The sequence below is a fragment of the Pecten maximus genome, chromosome 3 (assembly GCF_902652985.1).
Source record: "Pecten maximus chromosome 3, xPecMax1.1, whole genome shotgun sequence".
NCBI lineage: Eukaryota > Metazoa > Mollusca > Bivalvia > Pectinida > Pectinidae > Pecten > Pecten maximus.
The window spans coordinates 16200379-16221989 of NC_047017.1; the positions used below are offsets into that span (position 1 = coordinate 16200379).

Here is a 21611-nt window from a genome sequence, read left to right on the forward strand (position 1 = left end):
TAAAAATAATTCCAGCTTTATGGTTTTAATGCATAATGCACATATATTTTTTTTCTTTTCATATCTCTTTAGCTATGGCATGAATGGAGGTAATTTGTCACAGAATACCCACCAAATTCAAGTATAGCACTGAGCATCACGAGTTTGACATTTACAGCTGTTACTGCTAGGTTTTTTTTTTTTTGTCCTACTGGGACAATTTGTGGTTTAAATTAGTGTTCAATTGCTAATAATAATTCAAACGTGGTAAAATGTCACATTAGCTAAATGTCATGCCCTGTTTAAAACACAATTTTCTATAAATGCACATAATCTTTTACAATGATCTTATAATGTTAACATATGCAGACTTGCGTCTTCTTGACAACAAGCCCATTCTAAAAGAACCCCCTTCCCCCCCCCCCCCCCCCCCCCCCCCCTCCAAAAAAAAAACAATAATTAAAAAAGACAGGAATATCTTGGTTGCCAAAAATTCTCACTTAATAAATATGATATTGTTGATATTGTTTCTTTCCCAAACACCTTGAAACTATTTCCTGCAAGAGAAGATATAAATGTGAGATAAATTGATTCTGATTATCTGAATTTTTCATTGGGTTGTCCGTTTCAATTATTGTATTATACCTGTATGTGATTCTTTCATCACACTTGGCTGGGAGAAGGTTGAATAAGTACAGCATTTATTTACAGGCCAGTACACTGTTTATATAGAATAGGAATTGGCACATTGTTCCAACCTGCAGACATCTTTGTTGCATAATTTGATTACCGTAAACATTAACTTTCAAACTTTGCCAATTGCATGCTTCCTTATGCCAATAAAAACAGCCTTAAAAACATCAGATACTGGTGTCTTTATAATTAATAAGTAGGACCAAATCTGATGCAAGATAAAAACTGCTTTAGCCCCAGTTCTGTGATCTAGAAACATTTGTCTTTTTGATAGACTACATAATTTTCATAGATATCCAAAAGTGCCAGTCACCTTATTGTTTCTCCATAGTCCTTCCCTTCTATTACCTAAACTCTCAAAATCTGCCTCCCATTTTCTTTTAAGCATGTCATCATCAGTTGGTGGTCGGTTCATATCGCCCTTTGTGCTTGATTCATCCTGATATGATTCTTGTTAATGCTATTTCTCAGAAAGTACAAAAGGGATTTTTATCATCTCTCTGAAATTTTGCATGTTTGCTCATTTAAGAATCCCTATGTTTCATAACTGCATATTACATTATGAGGACTGATCATAAACCAAAGTGGCCAACTTGTAGCTATCTTGAATTTTGAGAATGAATTCAAAGTCTGTTTGTGCTATATTTCTCAGCAATTACTGAAAGCTGGATCTTTATTAAATTTTAAATATGTAAGCTTCCTATGTCCCAGTAGCGAAAAATGGCTGACAGGTAGTCATGTTGGATATTGAGGAATAATTTTGTTAGCATAATTAACGTAAAGTACTAAAGGGATCTTTCTGAAATTTTATATATAAGTAAGTCATCAATAGATTGCAGTTGTACAAGTTGCGCTATGGGCTTCATCTTGGGATTTGACAGGAATTACTATAGGTTATTTCTCAGAATGTACCAGAGAAGTCTTTATCAAATTTCATCTGTTAGTTCCTTCGTGGTCCCTAACTGTATATATGAACTATGGTACATTCAGATTTCCATATGAGAATTTTCTGAGTTCTTATTAGAAAAACTTATTAACATATTAACAATATTAACAAATGTCAAAATATGTAACAAATGTCAAAATATGCTTCTCGCTTTGCTCAATGAATGTTTGTTTGTTTGATTTGGGTTTAATTTTTTATGCTGTCATTCATGGTCTCGAAATGCCGGATTATCTCTATCAACATGACAGTGGGTTAGCCAGGGAATAGCTCTAATGGAGAAATTGGCGGAATCAGCGGATAAGTAAAGGATGTATTACATGTTCCATAAAACAGTTAGACATGCTGTATATCGTTGTGTTCCCAAATCCTGACCTTGAATAACCTTGGATTTACTTCCCTGTACGATTTGGGATTATCTGTTGTGCAGAAAGACATGCTATATAGCCAGAGAGGGTCTGAGAACACCTGGCCATGTTTACATTAGCACAGGAAGGTAGTGTTTAATACTATTCCCACCGCAGGGCACCACATTTAACACAGCATAAACACAGACTGTTCACCATACTACAACAGGAAATGTTTACTCCTTCCCATATAACACATGTCTCTCTCCTGGCTGTGTGGCATTGTGGGGGATAGCTGTCAGTGACATCACTTCTTTATTATGACATTCAGGAAGAACAACAAATAAGTGATCTAAGGGATATCTTCCATACTTTTATAATACAAACTTTCTGTCTTGTCCAAGTTTCTGACTGTTTTCATGATTTATTATAATTGATGCTTGTCTATACTGCTATATTTCCAGCAGCAGTTTTAACCAAAATTTCTCTTTGAAGAATGTAAGTCTGTTAATTTGGTATCAAATGATAGTACAAAAGGAAGTGATATCCATGCAAGCCTATTGCTTTCAGGAAGGGGGGATATAGATTTCCTCCCCGTCCGTCTGTCCATCTGTCTCTCTGTCTGTATGTCTGTCAGTCCATCCACTCAGTTTTCCGTAATTAGCCATGCTTCAAGGTATGTTTGTGAAAGTTGGTATGTAACTAAAGTATGTGTAGCTACAGATCAAGTTCAAGTTTCAGGGTTGTTGGGTCAAGGTCAAGGTCACTGTTACTATTTTTAGCGGGGGCCCTGGTAGTGGTAGTAGACATTATGCTTATTTATGTAGTTCAGTATAGTCAAGAAACTGATTTACTAGTACACAAATTGTTGAAAGATGAAATTCTCTAAATCACTTCTAATATTTCTAGTATTGCAGTTAGTGTATTTTTGTAATGGGTTGTTGGGTAATATTGCAAGTATGCAACCTGGATGTTGAAATTGTTGCTGACAGGATGTTGGCATATTCGATAGGTTTTTAAATACTGACAGGATGTCAAGCTGTCACAGTAAATAGGTTTTTGGGGACCTTGCCGGTGGGTTTGAAACCATGGAAAATTGCTAAGTTGTCCTGAACATAAAAAACTTAAATGATGGTTCTAAACTTGAAGAAACTTAATTTATGGTGTTCCTAAACTCTGAAAACATAATGATGGTTCTAAACTTGAAAAAAACTTAATGGTGGTTTTAAACTTTAACAACATGCTGGTGATTCAGAACTTTGAAATCCTTTTGGTTGTTCTAAACTCTTAAGACTAAAGGCATTGGTTCTTGACAGACAGTATCAGCATTTATGGTAAAATGTCTGTCCTTGTTTGGGATACTGGGTATGATTAGATCGTTAACGGTGGACCAAGATTGGCTTAGGAGCTATTAATATGATCTAGCTTTAGCTGCACACTTCCCATTATAACGTAAATACCAACGGAATCTGTTCCCATGATTACTGGTGCGGCATTGTCTGCTGATATAATGATCAGTAAAGTGGTCAGTGCTACTTACCTAGGTGGAACCTTCAGTACATTTACTGTAGACAATGGTGGTCAGCAGGGATATGCAGGCAACCACCTCTGCAGATATTTACATGTGGATCTGCTGATGCCTATCAACATGTATGCTGGTTCATAATGATCGAAGCAAGGTTATTTACATGTGGATCTGCCCATGCCGATCAACATGTATGCTAGTTCATATGAAGCAGTTACCTTTACAGAGGTACACTATTGTATGATAGAATTAGTAAATATATCATAGTGAGGCTTTCTTATAGGAAGGAATGGGTCCTGTAATGAGGGTATAGAGGAGGGAGGGGAGTGAATCTGACCTGTAATAAGGGTAAAGAGGAGGGAGAGGAGTGAATCTTTACATGTATAGAATTGAGGGTATAGAGGAGGAAGGGGAATGAATTTGACCTGTAATCGGGGTAAAGAGGAAGGAAGGGAGTGAATCTGATTTGTATAGAATTGAGGGTATAGAGGAGGGAGGAGAATGAATCTGAACTGTAATAAGGGTATAGAGGAAAGAGAGGAGTTTTCTGACCTTTAATGATGGTATAGAGGAGAGAGAGGAGTTTATCTGACCTTTGATGATGGTATAGACAAGGACCTTTGATGATGGTAAAGAAGAGGTAGCTGGTAATTTGTGTTCCTGTATATTCTTCGGTCAGTTTATGGTTTGGTGTCCATTGTCGACCTTTCCATTTTAACAACCATTTCTCAATAACCAAAAGACCTAGGGTCATGATTCTTGGTTAGTAACATGCTGGGAGGAATGGTTACCAAGTTTAACCTTTACTTACCTAAAAATCAAGAGGTGAAGTGTGTTCAAATATATAAATGACAGTTTCCTTATTAACCAAGAAGCTTAGGGTCATACTATTTGTTCTTTAACGTCCTTGGATGGAGGGCTACCAGGTTTGTTGAAATAGTTGACCTTGACCTACATTTTAATAGAAATAGATTAGTATGTCGGTTGTTCCTTTTCATTGTGTATATTTAAAACTTCATATTCTATAGATATCATACATTCTATATATATTAAACATTCTATATATATTTCATGACTGACTTGTTTATCTTCCAGAAATACAATTCAGAAACAGTTATGACCATCTGCATTCTTGTTTTTTAAAACTGTTTCTTTATTCTGTTAGGTGTGGACCTGATAGCATGGATAATGAAGAATGTGGATGTAGAGGATCAAGGTAAGGCTTAGATATAGTTAACAGGCTTGGGGCAGCGTATCAACTTTACACTCTTAATTTACCGTCAGTTTTCAGCATAGAGCTGCCAAGAATGAGGCGTTGCTATAGAAAACCGAGTACAAAAATACCATACACATCTGCACAGAAATAGTTCAATTTGTGTAATGATGTGTATTTTGGACTGCCTTTAAGTGTCACAGTGCTATATCATGACTTCAGCAGCTGTTGCCTGCTATGCCCTGAGGTGTTAACCAGTACAACCATATCACCGACAGATTACCGGTCACTTTGACACTACTCATTAGACAAAACCTTATTCCATAAGCATTATAATAATAAAATTTATCACGTTATGATCTCCTATTTCATGTAGCTCATCTGACACGTAAAAAGTCAATTAAAACCTTAAAGTCATGTTACTTAAACCTTAGCATTAAACATTCCACATTTCCATCTGTTACAGCTACAACATATGAACTAAACTTTTAAGGTTATGTATAGTTTGCAACATTCATGGTTAATAGGGCCTTGCGAGAAAGACTTGAATTTCACCTTGGGCCTAGAAAAGCCTTGAATTTCATTCTGGGCTTTGAAAGATCTTGAAAATTGGTCTACAGCCTTGAAAAATCCTTGAATATTAAGGTTTCATTAGGATAAGTGAAACCCTGGCCAATGATCATTTGGATTCAACTTTGTGCCACCTCCCCTACAGACATTATTGCTTTAATAAATGTTTGATAGAATAAGTCAAGTTGTATTTTGATCAAGTGGATAGTTATAAGTTGCTTTTTTGTTCTCTTGCTCCCTCCCAAGTTTACTTAGATGACAGGTAAAATGGGCCTTGGATATTTAATTAGGACATTGAAAAAGCCTTGAAAAGTGCCTTTAATTTGGTTTGACACAATCTGTATTAACCCTGACATTCTTTAGGAGACAACACCAATTAAACTAAAACTTTTAAAGTCACATGTAAACTTTTCCTACTTGTTACAAGGTAATATTGTAACTTTGACAAGTGAACTGAAGCTACAATGTGGAACGTTCCTAGCTGTGACATGGTGATATTGTAACTATGACAACTGAACTAAACTTCAAAGTGGAACGTTCCTAGCTGTGAAATGGTGATATTGTAACTATGACAACTAACCTAAAACTTCAAAGTGGAACGTTCCTAGCTGTGACATGGTGATATTGTAACTATGACAACTGAACTAAAACTTCAAAGTGGAACGTTCCTAGCTGTGACATGGTGATATTGTAACTATAACAACTGAACTAAAACTTCACAGTGAAATGTTCCTAGCTGTGACTTTGTGATATTTTAACTGTGACAAGTGAACTAAAACTTCAAAGTGGAACGTTCCTAGCTGTGACATGGTGATATTGTAACTATAACAACTGAACTAAAACTTCACAGTGAAATGTTCCTAGCTGTGACTTGGTGATATTGTAACTGTGACAAGTGAACTAAAACTTCAAAGTGGAACGTTCCTAGCTGTGACATGGTGATATTGTAACTATAACAACTGAACTAAAACTTCACAGTGAAATGTTCCTAGCTGTGACTTTGTGATATTTTAACTGTGACAAGTGAACTAAAACTTCAAAGTAGAATGTTCCTCGCTGTTACAAGGTGATATTGTAACTGCGATACATATTTTACTACTGTTACAACATCAAATAAACCAAAACTCATTCATGCAAGTGATACTGAAATTTCGAGTCACAAATTCCCCATCAAAATGTTAATAAGTTCATGAATCTACATTTCAAGGCTACCATGACCCAAAACTGATGAATATTGTAGGAGAGTCAAAGGTAGAAATTTGTCATTAACTTGTCAAGGCTGGAAACATCAATTTATAATTGATAACGGAATGGAAATTTATACAGTTGTATCTTTACCTCTTTTATTTTGAATCGCACACAAATTTACCAATAGATGACTATCCAGGTGAGAAGATCATTTTCAAATATTCAGCTGTATATCCCCAAATGATTGGGCCAAATGACCTGGCAACTTACTTGTTAATACCGACTAATGACCGGGACAGGACAACGACTCCCTGCTATTGTATCTCAATAGACAAGTCACTTGAGCCTGTTAAAATTGCAGCCATGACGTGGGCCCGAATGAGCTTTATAAATTTGACGGGATCAGACCGAGATGAGTTTCCATGTAATGGAGAAATTCACCGGACTGATAGGATTCATGCAAAAGTAGTGTCTGGGAAATGAAGCTTGGCAAAGCTTATGTTCCGATAGCCACTCCCACAGTCTTACATTGTCCTTCTCATCCTCATCAAGTGTAAACTATGAAAAAAGGTTTAAGTAAACGAGATATTTCATCCCCTGATGATAGAGGTAAGTCCTCATTAACACTGAACACCGTGTCAAGGTTGAGTTTATTAGTTGCCAAGTTTATTATTGATGAAGCAATTTATACTCGGATGACCTAGAAAATACTTATTGAGTATGTCTACATGCTATATACACTTTGACGCATCAGGAGGGGATCACATCCAAACACATTACTGTGTTTTATTGTTTATTCAATAGACAGGAATTATTTTCGAAAAATTACACGGAGGCTTTTGTTATAAGCTCTATGTGTGTATCACAAATTTAATCAGATAGCCTAAAGATATTTTATCTTAAAGTGCAAAAAAAAGTAAACTCATTTGTAAAAGTCAAATGCTTTAATGTATAATATTTCATGTGATTTATGAACTAAGCAGAAGGAAAATGTAGGAAGTCCGGCTGATATAAAAAGTGAAAAAACAAGTGCAAGGAATCATGGGCGAAAAGAAATATAGCACACGGATCATTGGGGAAAAAAACAGCATGGGGAATCATGTGTTGGTCGACAATGAGGGGGGTTTGCCCAGTATGACTTGTGGATTAATTTATTGCTGCTGTCTGTACACTGATAGGTATGATCAAATAGTCAATAAAAACACCAGCTGCAAACGCCAAATTCCATCAACGCCTGCCTTGTCATTTCCTGATTAGATTTCATATCGGCTATGAATGCCGACCGAAAGCAGTGAAGTGCCTATATTTGCTATTTTTTGCTGTTCTTTTTTTGAATCTTCAACTTTTGTTTTTGATTTTAAATAAACAGAACAACTATTTGTTGGTAGACTGGCCACCAGCCACTAAGTTTTTTGTTAGAACTGCTCCACTAAATTCTAATATTAGATTATCTCCCCCTAGTTTGAAACTCTAGATTCAGACATATCCTCGAGACCGAAATCATAGACCTCAATTTGATTTATAATTTGTATATTCTAGAGACAGGTGGCCAGTCTAATTTGTTGGTAAAGTTCAATAGAATTGTAATATTAGCAATGGAGTTCATAGTGCTATGACTGCATGCTACCACCGTTTGGTTCGTTATGTAAAGATTGCGAAAAGATCAAGCATAAAGTGTTTTGACAGTAAGCTATGTATAACACATGTATTTGTAAACAGAACATCTGTACTAAAAAGTGATAGCCGACCATGTACGAACTTTCACATGTACTTGGTTAGATTTCCACTGTTAAAATGTGAATTGTTGAAACCTTGACACCTTACACAACACGGTAATGTACTCAACAAAACTATAAACTTGTCTTCCTGGTGTATCTAACAGGCCTGTCATTGCGACAGATCAGGCCTTGAATCTCCCATGCATATGCAGTAGTGTGCACAGAGCCTGAATACTAGGGAGCCTGAGCTAGGGCTGGCAGACTGTTAACATTGATTTTCAGTCGTAGCCACCAACACATGGGTACAGCATCTTACGGTCTCTTCACACTGGTTCAGATGCTGTTACTGGTCCAAGGTCATCTGTACAGGTCAACAAACTGTCACATATGTCGGCTCTAAACGGGACTTGCTGTAAACATATCGCTCTGTCAGAACAACCTATTGTCCTATCCCTATTGTTATCTTCAGGTACTTGAATGTCTAGTACTGTATGAAATATTCTTGGGGACTTTCTTTTTCGATTTCCATAGCTGTCTTGATGGTAAAGTGGTGCAACCTTTTTTGAGCATCAATCATAGAGAGAGAGAGTAGTCTAATATTTCCACTATTTTTTTTTTTTTTTTTTGTATTTTCTCATGGCTCCTTATCAACAGTGAAAAATGACAATTGTTTGTACTCAACAAAATTTTATGTTCTACATTATATTACTGGACAAGATTTTGGTGTACTCCCTTCCCTGTTACTTGAATGTATAATAGACAACCCAAAATTAAGTTCGGTATTAGAAAGAAGTACCCAAATTCAATAAGATAGAATTTTACACAAAAGTGGTCCATATGATATAAATGTTTACTACCTGGTAGGTGGGTGGTTTGATGCATCCTACCCTTGTTAGTTTGTGTTTCTCGGGAGGCTATAAACCCAGGAAACAAACAAACACTACCTGGTACAAAGAAAATCAGAAGAGCACATTATTGTCAATCAAAAGTCCAACATTGAATTTGGTTTGTATTGTTCAATGTCCTATCAACATCTGTAGTCTTTTAGTGATGACATTCCCTAGAAGCTTGTATGTTGTGACTATGTGAGTTTTGGGAAGCTGCAGGATATTTGTGTCACTGTCTCCTTGTAATATCCCGGAAGTGATAATGGCTTTATAGTGCTATCTCACTGAAATATACTGCCAAAGACACCCAGCAGGAAACCCAACCCTGTCACATCTGTGCAATATAATTGTGAAAAAAGGCTTCTCTATATTGAATATAACAGGTCATTTTTTGCATGCATTTTTGTAAACAGAAAGGTTCATACTTGTGTATGAGTTTATACAATCATTACATTGGATTACCTTTGTATATAAATTTCTCCTATGGTAACATCTTCAATGTATACAAACCAAACCTCAAGCTAAATTTGCAAATAAAATACAACACAAAACAACAGTTCTCATTTGAGCATTAATTTCTGCAATCAAAAAAGCGTGCCACTTTTTGTAGACAGAAATGCAAGTAGAGCAATGTGATGCCTTTCTTAAGGATATTTTTTAGCTCACTTGAAAACAGTGTAATGACCATCATCCTTGGCCAATGCTTGGTAATGCTGAAACAACTGGCCTTCCTGGCTATGTTTCCTCTGTCATATCAATTATAAAAATCTTAATCTTATTGCTGACCCACCTAAAAACTTCTCTCAAGGTGAGGCCAGAAGTGCGATGGGGTAAATCACAAATCTACAAATGAACTTTTTTTGCAGCAGAGGCAACACACCTAGCGACCCTAATGGCTTCCCATGGTTACTTCTTCCCCATAGACGACCACGAATTGATAGTCAAAAATGACAACACATACTACAGATTTCAGGTAAGAAAATATAAGTATAGATAAGGATTTATTTTCAGGCAGTGATTCTGGGCATCCTCCAATATTGTGTATATTCAAGGATTTATTTTGAGACAGCCATTCTGGCCATATATTGTGTATATTCAAGGATTTATTTTCAGGCTGTGATTCTGGGCTTCCTCCAATATTGTGTAAATTGAAGGTTTTATTTTCAGACAGCCATTCTGGCCATATATTGTGTATATTGAAGGATTTATTTTCAGGCAGCGATTCTGGCCATCCTCCAATATTGTGTATATTTTTAAGGATTTATTTTATTTTCAGGCAGCGATTCTGGGCTTCCTCCAATATTGTGTATATTGAAGGATTTATTTTCAGGCAGCGATTCTGGCCATCCTCCAATATTGTGTATATTGAAGGATTTATTTTCAGGCAGTGATTCTGGCGATCCTCCAATATTGTGTATATTGAAGGTTTTATTTTCAGCCAAATATTCTGGGTATCTTTCCATAACAAATGTGACATTCGTTAGACTGTTTCTGTCATCAAAGTTGGCCAGATATTGTTGAAATCAGGGTTGCAATCAAATTAGGAGTCCTTTAATCTCCTGGAGGTTTATAGAAAAGGAATTTTGTGATGGTATATGTGGAAGTAGAACCCTGATGAGGGCTTCTCAAAGAAAAACATGGCACAAGGCTCTGATGAAGTTTCACCGAGATGTAATCAAAACAGCCTGTCGTTGGGCCGTTATGGTCAGGATCTGTTGGACTGTAATACCATTACCTCCGTGATTATTTCACTCAATCGAACCTCTAATTGTGTAAGTGCCTAATTTGGTGTGGGGGATGATGTCTGTCTTGATTAACCGCTGTCTGGAGTCCTAGGACGCATGTATATCACGGGACCAAGATGATTGGCGTCTACAACAAATTATAATCACCTGGAACACCTGGGAGGCTCTACGCTTGGAGTTGGGGGGAATTAATTGTTTAATATTCTAGTGACATCACTGTCTTATTGGACAAAGCACTAAGCAGTATGCAATTTTGAATAGAATATTCAATGCAGTCTTAAATATTCAATGCAATCTTACAGTTTTCAGCAGAATTACCTTTTGATATTTGTTTAAAGAAAGCGAATAGACAACCACAAATGCCTCTTAATATTGTTGAAAGAAAGCGATTATACAACCACACATGCCTCGTAATATTTGCTTAATGATTGCTCTTTTACAATCGCATGCGTCATGAATACTTGCTTTAAGAATTTGATTATACAAAATAATTATTTGCTTAATGAAAGCAATTATACAACCATTCATGCCTCGTAATATTTCATATGGAACTACTAAATTTAACTTCATTTGAATATTTATGCAAAAGTGAATATAGAAAGTACTTTTCTGATCGGTGAATAATAAGGGATTTTTGATGCAATTTTTTTTTTATATAATTGAGTACATTGCACTGGTGAGCGAGTGTAATAAAGAGTGTAATAAATGTTTACACAGCTCAAGAACAGGAATCATTAGAGACTTTTTCAGAGTTCAAGGTCACGCAAGTCATACAAGTACATCAGTATTAGCTTGTAACAAATGATATTTTAGGCGTGAATGGTCAATATGTGTCTATATATGGACGACTAGTACACAGATTGGACTATGTGTCTAGCCTTACGTGTCTCTATACTCTCATCAGAGCAGGGAAGTATTGACCTGGGCTAGTAATCTCTTCACTGTTACATTTCCCCAAAGCTACGACTATGTATAGTCACCTTAGTGTTAATGATATAACGTACAGAAAAAAAACTGACAGGGGAAATGGAGCACAGACTGATAGGACAGAGTTCAGAGGACAAAAATACAGGACATAAAAACACAGGACAAAATACACAGGAAAACAAAACACAAGACAAAATATACAGGAAAACAAAAACACAGGACAAAATATACAGGAAAACAAATCACAGGACAAAATATACAGGAAAACAAAACACAGGACAAAATATACAGGAAAACAAAACACAGGACAACAAAACACAGGAAAACAAAACACAGGAAAACAAAACACAGGACAAAATATACAGGAAAACAAAACAGGACAAAATATACAGGAAAACAAAACACAGGACAAAATATACAGGAAAACAAAACACAGGACAAAATATACAGGAAAACAAAACACAGGACAAAATATACAGGAAAACAAAACAGGACAAAATATACAGGAAAACAAAACACAGGACAAAATACACAGGAAAACAAAACAGGACAAAATATACAGGACATCAAAACACAGGACAAAATATACAGGAAAACAAAACACAGGACAAAATATACAGGAAAACAAAACAGGACAAAATATACAGGAAAACAAAACACAGGACAAAATATACAGGAAAACAAAACACAGGACAAAATATACAGGAAAACAAACACAGGACAAAATATACAGGAAAACAAAACACAGAAAAACAAAACAGGACAAAATACACAGGAAAACAAAACAGGACAAAATACACAGGAAAACAAAACACAGGACAAAATATACAGGAAAACAAAACACAGGACAAAATACACAGGAAAACAAAACACAGGACAAAATATACAGGAAAACAAAACACAGGACAAAATACACAGGAAAACAAAACACAGGACAAAATATACAGGAAAACAAAACAGGACAAAATATACAGGAAAACAAAACACAGGACAAAATATACAGGAAAACAAAACACAGGACAAAATACACAGGAAAACAAAACATGACAAAATATACAGGAAAACAAAACACAGAAAAACAAAACAGGACAAAATACACAGGAAAACAAAACAGGACAAAATATACAGGAAAACAAAACACAGGACAAAATATACAGGAAAACAAAACACAGGACAAAATACACAGGAAAACAAAACACAGGACAAAATATACAGGAAAACAAAACACAGGACAAAATACACAGGAAAACAAAACAGGACAAAATATACAGGAAAACAAAACACAGGACAAAATACACAGGAAAACAAAACACAGGACAAAATACACAGGAAAACAAAACAGGACAAAACATACAGGAAAACAAAACACAGGACAAAATATACAGGAAAACAAAACACAGGACAAAATATACAGGAACAAAAAATCAGAGAAGTTTCATAACATGGAATATTGGTATATAGAACAATTAGCTTGGGACAAAGTTTGAGTGATGAAAACACAGGATAAAATAATGAAGGAATAACAAATAGGGGAGGCTTCAAATAGAGTACATAAAGATCATACAGAGCAAGAAACACTGTATGACGAACAGACAGTAGAGTAATAATGTACGGGACCCAAAGCCTTACCCAATAAAAATAATACTAGATGAATATTCCCTGCCAGGATCAGTCACAAGATCAGTCACAAAGTTTTACATTGGCATCCTGTAACACACTGGTATTAAACTACAAAATAATGAGTGGAATTTAAGTACAACTATACAAAATGAGATGTCAGAAGACTCAGCATGCTAAAGAATTGCAAACAATTTAAAACAATTTTGTATGGTTTCCTGGATAAATTCATGCTGTTCATCTTCAAAATTGTGCACCTAACGGTCTGTCTAGACGCACATTCTAAACATGTTATTAATGTACTATTCCTGCATTATTTACATATTTCTTTCTCATTCTTTTCAGACTCCATGTTTTTGGCCATCACGATGTGGGGAACCGGAAAATACAGATTATGGTAAGGAACAAAATGCTTATGATTTCAACATCAAAAATAAAATAATAACAGGCGTAAATGTGTCTTTTTATTGTTAAGTGTAAAGTCATCAGAAATATCAGGTCATTTAACACATTAAGAATTGTTTCCCTGCAATGAAATTATTGTTTTCTGCTGAAAAAATATCTTTAAACAATAAAATATCATTGGAAGATCTTCTTTTCTGGTAAAATATTGTTTTTCATTGAACAGTTTTTTTTAGAGCTTTGCTTTCCCAGTAGCTTGGTTGTAAAGATGAAAGGTTCAGTCACATCTTTTCAGAACCATAAGGCTTGGAGTCATGACTTTTGACCAATAGCTTAGCTTGTTAGTATGGATGACTCGGTCTGATTTGGTCAAATGAATAATGTTGACCTTTTTATAATGGTAATGGGGATCAAATGTTAAAATAAACATAAAGAAATACAAATGTTGTTAAAAAGATGTACTTCGTCTAAAACTTATCCAGATAAAAGTAATGTACGGTATAATCTCTATATATTCAGCTAACTTATGCACAAATTGCCAGGTAGTCAAAATCCTGATAGTTGACAACTGTTAATTATGTTATTCATAAAGACAATCTCAGCATCTAATTTCATTATTCTTACCGATGAAATCTACAACATGTAATTGGTTTCCGTGTTTTTTCAGCGGTGTATTTATGCAAGAGGACAATGCAGAACAAACAACGCTTAGAATTAGCTGATTACGAAGCAGAAAACTTGGCAAGACTCCAGAAAATGTTTTCCAGGAAATGGGAATTTATCTTTATGCAAGCTGAAGCACAGGCAAAGTAAGTATTAGGTTTTTATTTTATTATACTTAATTTATGTTTTAATCAGAGAAAATATAAGTTTGATAATGTGATCGTTGCATTAGGCCATTAAAGTTTATTTAAATCAGGACATTTTTGGGTGTGATAGAAACTATGTCATCAAGAGATTGGTGTGGGTAACCTATCAAATGCATGAAAGTGTCATCCAAAAGTCACATTCTTCATAACATCAGAAACTTCAAAATGTCCTGTCAGTTTGAACTCAAGAATTTAATATGCATAGAAGATAGAGAACATGTGTATGCAGATTTCTTGAAGTGTAGAACAGGTCTTTTAAAATCTTGTCCAAGACCTGTTTTCTTGACTCTTTCACATACTGACAAATATGGGAGCATTCTTAAAAATGTGAGGAATATGATTGAAAGATTGAGAAATATTCTTGAAAACTAGAGGAATATTATTGAAAACCTAAGGAATACTATTAAAAACTTCGGAGTAATGCTATTCAAAACTTTAGGAATACTATTAAAAACTTGAGTAATGCTATTAATTAAAAAACTAAAGGAATATTCTTAAAAACTTGAGGGATACTATTTAAAACTAGAGGAATATTCTTGAAAACTTGAGGGATACTATTGAAAACTTGAGGAATATTCTTGAAAAGTCAAATATTGAAAACATTAATTTAGGCCCATTTCAATTTTGGTCGCTTCCCTCCTGGGATTCCACACCTTTGGTCCCTGGTGTCACTGACAATGAAAAAATATCTAATCAGGAGAGGGAGAAAACAGCTCTTATTCATATTTGGATAGTGCAATTTACTTCTGTGTTATTTGTACAGTTAACTGTGAATAAATCATAAAGACAGCTGTTCATTATTGGTGCTTATTTTACAAACCGCAGTGGTCGAGTGGTTAAGGTGTCCCGACACTTTATCACTAGCCCCCCACCTTTGGGTTGCGAGTTCGAAACCTACGTTGGGCAGTCGCCAGGTACTGACCGTAGGCCGGTGGTTTTTCTCCGGGTACTCCTGCTTTCCTCCACCTCCAAAACCTGGCGCGTCCTTAAGTGACCCTGGCTGTTAAAAGGACGTTAAAAAACAAAAACAAACAAACAAAACAAGCCACAATTTAAGTCTGATCAGAATTAATATACAGTCAAACTTCGATGTTTTGAAGTTCAAGGGACTAACAGAAAAACTTCGAAACAGCGGGACTTCGAATTATTCATGGTTGACAATAGATTGATGTTTTCTTGATAATGACCATATCTGTTAACGTTGCATGTCCTCAGTGTCTTCGTGTTGATCGTCGCCTGTCAGGCTCGCATCGAAAAGTTTAGTTAATTTATACCTCAAATACAACAAAATAAATATTATTTTCATTAATTATACCTAAGCATTTTATTAATTAAACAAAATATGTATCGGTTACAACACACTTATATCGCGTTTAACAGATAAAGCAAAAGAAGTACAATGCACACTTATGTAAGTCGTTAGGCTTTTCTGCTAAAGACACGTGCGTTTACGTTATGTGCATATAAAATACGGAATGCCGATCGGTTGGAGAATGCATGATTGAATGACAAATAATCGATTTACTTGGATATTTATGTATAAGTTTGAAACGTGACACTTTGAATATGAGTGAAGCCATCGCTAATTGTTTGTGTTTAAAATTAGTCCGGTTGTTTTACAGTTCCGTAAAATTTACCCACCGACCGCTGATTTCAATGGCGGCGGAGATTATCAGAGATGACTACCGAAATGTTTTACGGGAGTGATTAAATGTCATGGCTTCTAAATACACCTTTTATCTATCAATTTGGTCTGATTATTAATTAACCCCATGACCGGGAGTGACAACACACGCTATCGTTATCCCTATTGTCAGTCAGGGCATTTGGGGGAGAGGTGTGAAATCTTGCCGCAGGGGTCACGACAAACACCTGTCCAGTGGTCAGTACAGGTAAATTTTTTGTTCGAGTCATGAGATGTCAATTACCTATAATATCATAGCTAACGGGTCATGAAAAAAGTTTGATACATCGAAAACTTCGATTTATAAAAATTCGAATCATACATAGTTTCGTTAGTAGTGTTATATAGTGAGAAAATTCGGGACCAAGCAAAAAGTTCGATACAGCGAGAAATTCGAATCAACGAAGTTCGAATCATCGAGGTTTGACTGTACATCATATATTTAACTAATTGATAAAATTACCTGTTGTGAAACTGGACTGCAGACTGAGTGCTGGTGGCTGGGGAGCTAAAAAAGGTTAAAGTGTCTGTCTGGAGTTCAAAGGTCCTGGGTTCGAGTCCCGTTGTCCGCTACAATATTTCGCTTCTGTTACACTACCATCTGTTAATTTGTTCTGTTAATTAATGCAAGAAGTACTGAATGATGGTGATGAAACTTTCGGGACATGATCACTTTAAAACAAGCCATATTAATAACTTAATGGTGTTCCAGATGGTGGCCATCAGTCATTTTGTGTTTCAGTTTTGAAGTTCCTCACCTCTATTTCCCTGGATTGGTTATAATGTCAAGCAGTCATTAATTGTCAAAGGTCAAGTTGATTAAGCTAGGTCCCATTCTTAGACTTCTTTAAAGCAAATATTGTGTAACCAAGCAGTATGGTTAGATTTGACACAAACTTTCCATTGAAACAGTTTATTAAAGATCATTATCCAGAAAGTAAAAATTAAATTCCTTTCTAGTAAAATATTTTATTATAACATAATTAACATGATAAAGACAGTTTCGGGATAGCAAAGGCGAGTTATGGATCTGAGATTTATTAATTTGACCTCGGGTGTTGGGCATCTAAATATCCCAATGGGATCTCTTGGTTATAAACTACTTCCCTTAGTCAGGCTATAAAAACATTAGACGAATTTCTCAATCATAAATCTTTTACTATCTCTGTGGCCAATAGGCTAGAGTAAAACTTTTTATTTTTCGAGATATACCAACAATTTGACCGACATAAATACATATATACACTATCAGAAAGCAAATTGTAAAGTACAGAGGATTCAAGAATCCACAGATGTTCTATGCTATAATACAGGAATACTGTATATGAAATCACTATATATATAGCAGATACAGCATGGTGATCGTAATCGAGACAGTTCAAATTTAATTCAAGTAAAAAACTGACATTCCGCTACATATATAATTTGATTAGGGCATTATATGACAAGAATACACTAATGAAACTCTTTAAAAGGGCCCAGAGAGGTATAGTTAATGGAACTCTCCAAAAGGGCCCAGAGAAGTATAGTTAATGGAACTCATCAAAAGGGCCCAGAGAAGTACAGTTAATGAAACTCTTCAAAAGGGCGCACAGAAGTATAGTTAATGAAACTCTCCAAAAGGGTCCAGACAGTACAGTTAATGAAACTCTCCAAAAGGGCCCAGAGAAGTACAGTTAATGAAACTCTTCAAAAGGGCCCAGAGAAGCACAGTTAATGAAACTCTTCAAAAGGGCCCAGAGAAGTACAGTTAATAAAACTCTTTAAAAGGACCCAGAGAAGTACAGTTAATGAAACTCTTCAAAGGGGCCCAGAGAAGTATAGTTAATGAAACTCTTTAAAAGGGCCCAGAGAGGTACAGTTAATGAAACTCTTCAAAAGGGCCCAGAGAGATATAGTTAATTTAACTCTTCAAAAGGGCCCCCAAGAAGTTCAGTTAATAAAACTCTCCAAAAGAGCCCAGAGAAGTACAGTTAATGAAACTCTTTAAAAGGGCCCAGAGAAATACAGTTAATGAAACTCTTTAAAAGGGCCCAGAGAAGTACAGTTAATGAAACTCTTTAAAAGGACCCAGAGAAGTACAGTTAATGAAACTCTTTAAAAGGGCCCAGAGAAGTACAGTTAATGAAACTCTCCAAAAGGGCCCAGAGAGGTATAGTTAATGAAACTCTTTAAAAGGGCCCAGAAAAGTACAGTTAATAAAACTCTTTAAAAGGGCCCAGAGAAGTACAGTTAATGAAACTCTTTAAAAGGACCCAGAGAAGTATAGTTAATGAAACTCTTTAAAAGGACCCAGAGAAGTACAGTTAATGAAACTCTTCAAAAGGGCCCAGAGAAGTATAGTTAATGAAACTCTTTAAAAGGACCCAGAGAAGTACAGTTAATGAAACTCTTCAAAAGGGCCCAGAGAAGTACAGTTAATGAAACTCTTTAAAAGGGCCCAGAGAAGTACAGTTAATAAAACTCTTTAAAAGGACCCAGAGAAGTACAGTTAATGAAACTCTTCAAAAGGGCCCAGAGAAGTACATATTGATGATGGATCTATGAAATGTTAACACCTTTTGACGTAAAGTTCCCAGTGATTACATCAGCCAACAGTTGGAGCTAACAGTAGTGGCATGTAGTTTTCTGTGCATAATGGATGAAATTATATTCATTTATTAATTCATACGAATGCTGCAAAAATGTATTACCTGGCGCAGCAAATATAAAGCATAAAAATTTAGATGTGCAGCTGTCACGCACACAGAATGCACAATTTAATTGGCAGAGCTCTGTGTGGCCAGATCTTGTAATGCGTATGTAATGATGACACCATATTTTGACACCTCAGAACCTATAAGGGTGATGTATGACTCCAAATCATGCTACATCGAGAAATACAATCAGGACTGGCAGAATATCCTAATGATTTCAGACAGGCAGCACAACCAGAGCAGTTTAATTTAATTTCAATATGTTTATAAAAATCCATTAAGGTTAGTGCTGAGTGTGTGGTAGAGTATGATCTGTAGTGCTGGCTCCCCCTCATCTCAGCCAGATAAGTAATGGCCCAGATATCTCTACCTACCACCAGTATAACAGTTCCCATGGGCCTGAATGATCAGATTCCATTTAAAAGTTGGACTGGATTGCTTAAAGATGGGGCTGGAGTTTTCGACTTGACCAGGCCCTGTTATCAGCGCTCCTGATCTTAAGGACATTCCTGAAATTTAAATCAGTAAATATACTCCAAATAGGAAAAAATTGTTGGATTTCGGGAAAATATCTTAGTTGAGGAGTTTTCCTGAAATTCTGAAATGGCGCTTTCTAATTGGGAATTCAAAAATAAGGAGGATTTCTTTAAGATACGAAATATTGATGAAACTGAGACCAGGTCTGAAAACTTGTGCCAGGTCTGGAAGCTGAGGCCAGGCCTGGACTAGACTTTTAGACTGCATCAGACTTCTAATTGGGAGAAAAATACACAATATCTGAGCACATGTTTGTAAAATTACATGCGATCTGGTATTGATCCATAGACTTAATGTCAATGTTTTTTTGCCGACACATGTTTAACTATGGATTAGAAGTATAGATCCATATACTGATAATGTGACTCATTTCTTTGATGGACTCTTAGACTGATTCGAGGACTCGTGACTTGCAAAGCCAAGGCATGGGCATATGGACATATTTGGCAAACTCTTGGGAGTAAAATTATGCTTTTTGAGTACCATAAAAACCTGTGTAATTTACGCACCTGTGTAATTTGCGCAGGTAATTTTTTGGGGCTGAAACTGCTTGAAAAAACTTTCTATCCGTATATTTTGCACATGAAAAATTTTGACCAAAAACGATGTCCAGGAGGTCCCAAAATTCATGTATGAAATTGAAACTAAGACAGATTATCACACAACTTTGCTTGAAATTATTCTACAATATCACATTAATACCCTGAACTCATTGATTGGTCTCTATGACCTATCAGTTGAACTCCCATTGATACATATAGGATAAGTTCACGATACCTTGAATCGGACCACATTCTGAACTAGTCCCTGTCCTTGGGTCCAGTCCATGTTTTCTGTACTGCTGTCCATGTGTATCTGTGGATGTTCGCCAAGTACTCAAAGCTTAGTCACACTCTTATCTGCTGCTGGCTAACAATGCAAATTAAAAACCCATTAAAGGAAGCTCCTAATAATTGGGTGGTATTTTATTTTATTTTTTCTTTACATTTTCCTTGGATGTTTTTCCTGTACTGGTGTTAATGTGATAGCTCTAGTCACTTAGGACTGATTATCATCAGGACGGAGAGATATTCAAATTTACACCAGTAATGCTGCTCATATAGTCTTCTATTAAAGTTCAGCTGCTTTTGTATCTTGATAATGAACATATTGATTATTTTTGAAGGTCAAAGGTCATTTCACATCCATAGTTACCAGTATTTGGATGATATGAAGTTATGAACAGATTCATTATTCTTGAAGGATACAGATTTTATGCATCTAGAGTTGACTTGATAGAGGTGTGATTTTGGGTATTAACAAAGTGAATTAAAAAATGTATTGAGAAATTGTTAAAATTCTAGGATCTTCGACAGTCACCTTGTTTTCTACCCACTTACTATTAATGATTACCTACCAATTTTCAACATGAAAGAAAAATCCATTTCCCAAGGTAACAGAAAATCCCACATGTGTTTTCATTACAAACTGCAAAGTTATATTAATGAAAACAGATGTTTTTGAGAGGAATTTCCTAGATCTAATATATTTAACACATTAGCTTGTATGGATTTGGTCTTGACATTTTTGTGACCTTGACATCGTTTTGACCTTGACATTGTTGTGACCTTCACTTTTGTTTTACATTACAGAGTAGACAAGAAACGAGATAAATTGGAACGTAAAGTTCTAGACAGCCAGGAAAGAGCATTCTGGGATGTCCATCGACCTGTGGTAGGTATTTCAGATTGATATCTAGGTCAGATTGATATCTAGGTCAGATTGATATCTAGGTCAGATTGATATCTAGGTCAGATTGATATCGAGGTTAGACTGATATCTAGGTCAGATTGATATCTAGGTCAGATTGATATCGAGGTTAGACTGATATCTAGGTCAGATTGATATCTAGGTCAGATTGATATCGAGGTTAGACTGATATCTAGGTTAGACTGATATCTAGGTCAGATTGATGTCTAGGTCAGATTCAAGCGATTGAATATTTTTAGATTAAACTACCATGACTATTCATAAGGTAGAAGATGCTGATCATTGATAAACTAATGAGATACGGAGTTATTACTGTTAGATG

General features: G+C 35.7%; 1 protein-coding gene across 2 annotated transcripts in view; it reads left to right on the forward strand.

The window, feature by feature from the left end:
* LOC117323361 (regulator of G-protein signaling 7-like) overlaps positions 1 to 21611 on the forward strand; it is an 83041-nt gene that overhangs the window by 42759 nt on the left and 18671 nt on the right. For both annotated transcript variants that reach the window (XM_033878537.1, XM_033878536.1), the window contains exons 4-8: positions 4653 to 4703; positions 9930 to 10036; positions 13698 to 13749; positions 14422 to 14563; positions 21172 to 21253. In XM_033878537.1, the coding sequence (XP_033734428.1) occupies positions 4653 to 4703; positions 9930 to 10036; positions 13698 to 13749; positions 14422 to 14563; positions 21172 to 21253 (434 nt within the window). The remainder of the gene's footprint in view (positions 1 to 4652; positions 4704 to 9929; positions 10037 to 13697; positions 13750 to 14421; positions 14564 to 21171; positions 21254 to 21611) is intronic.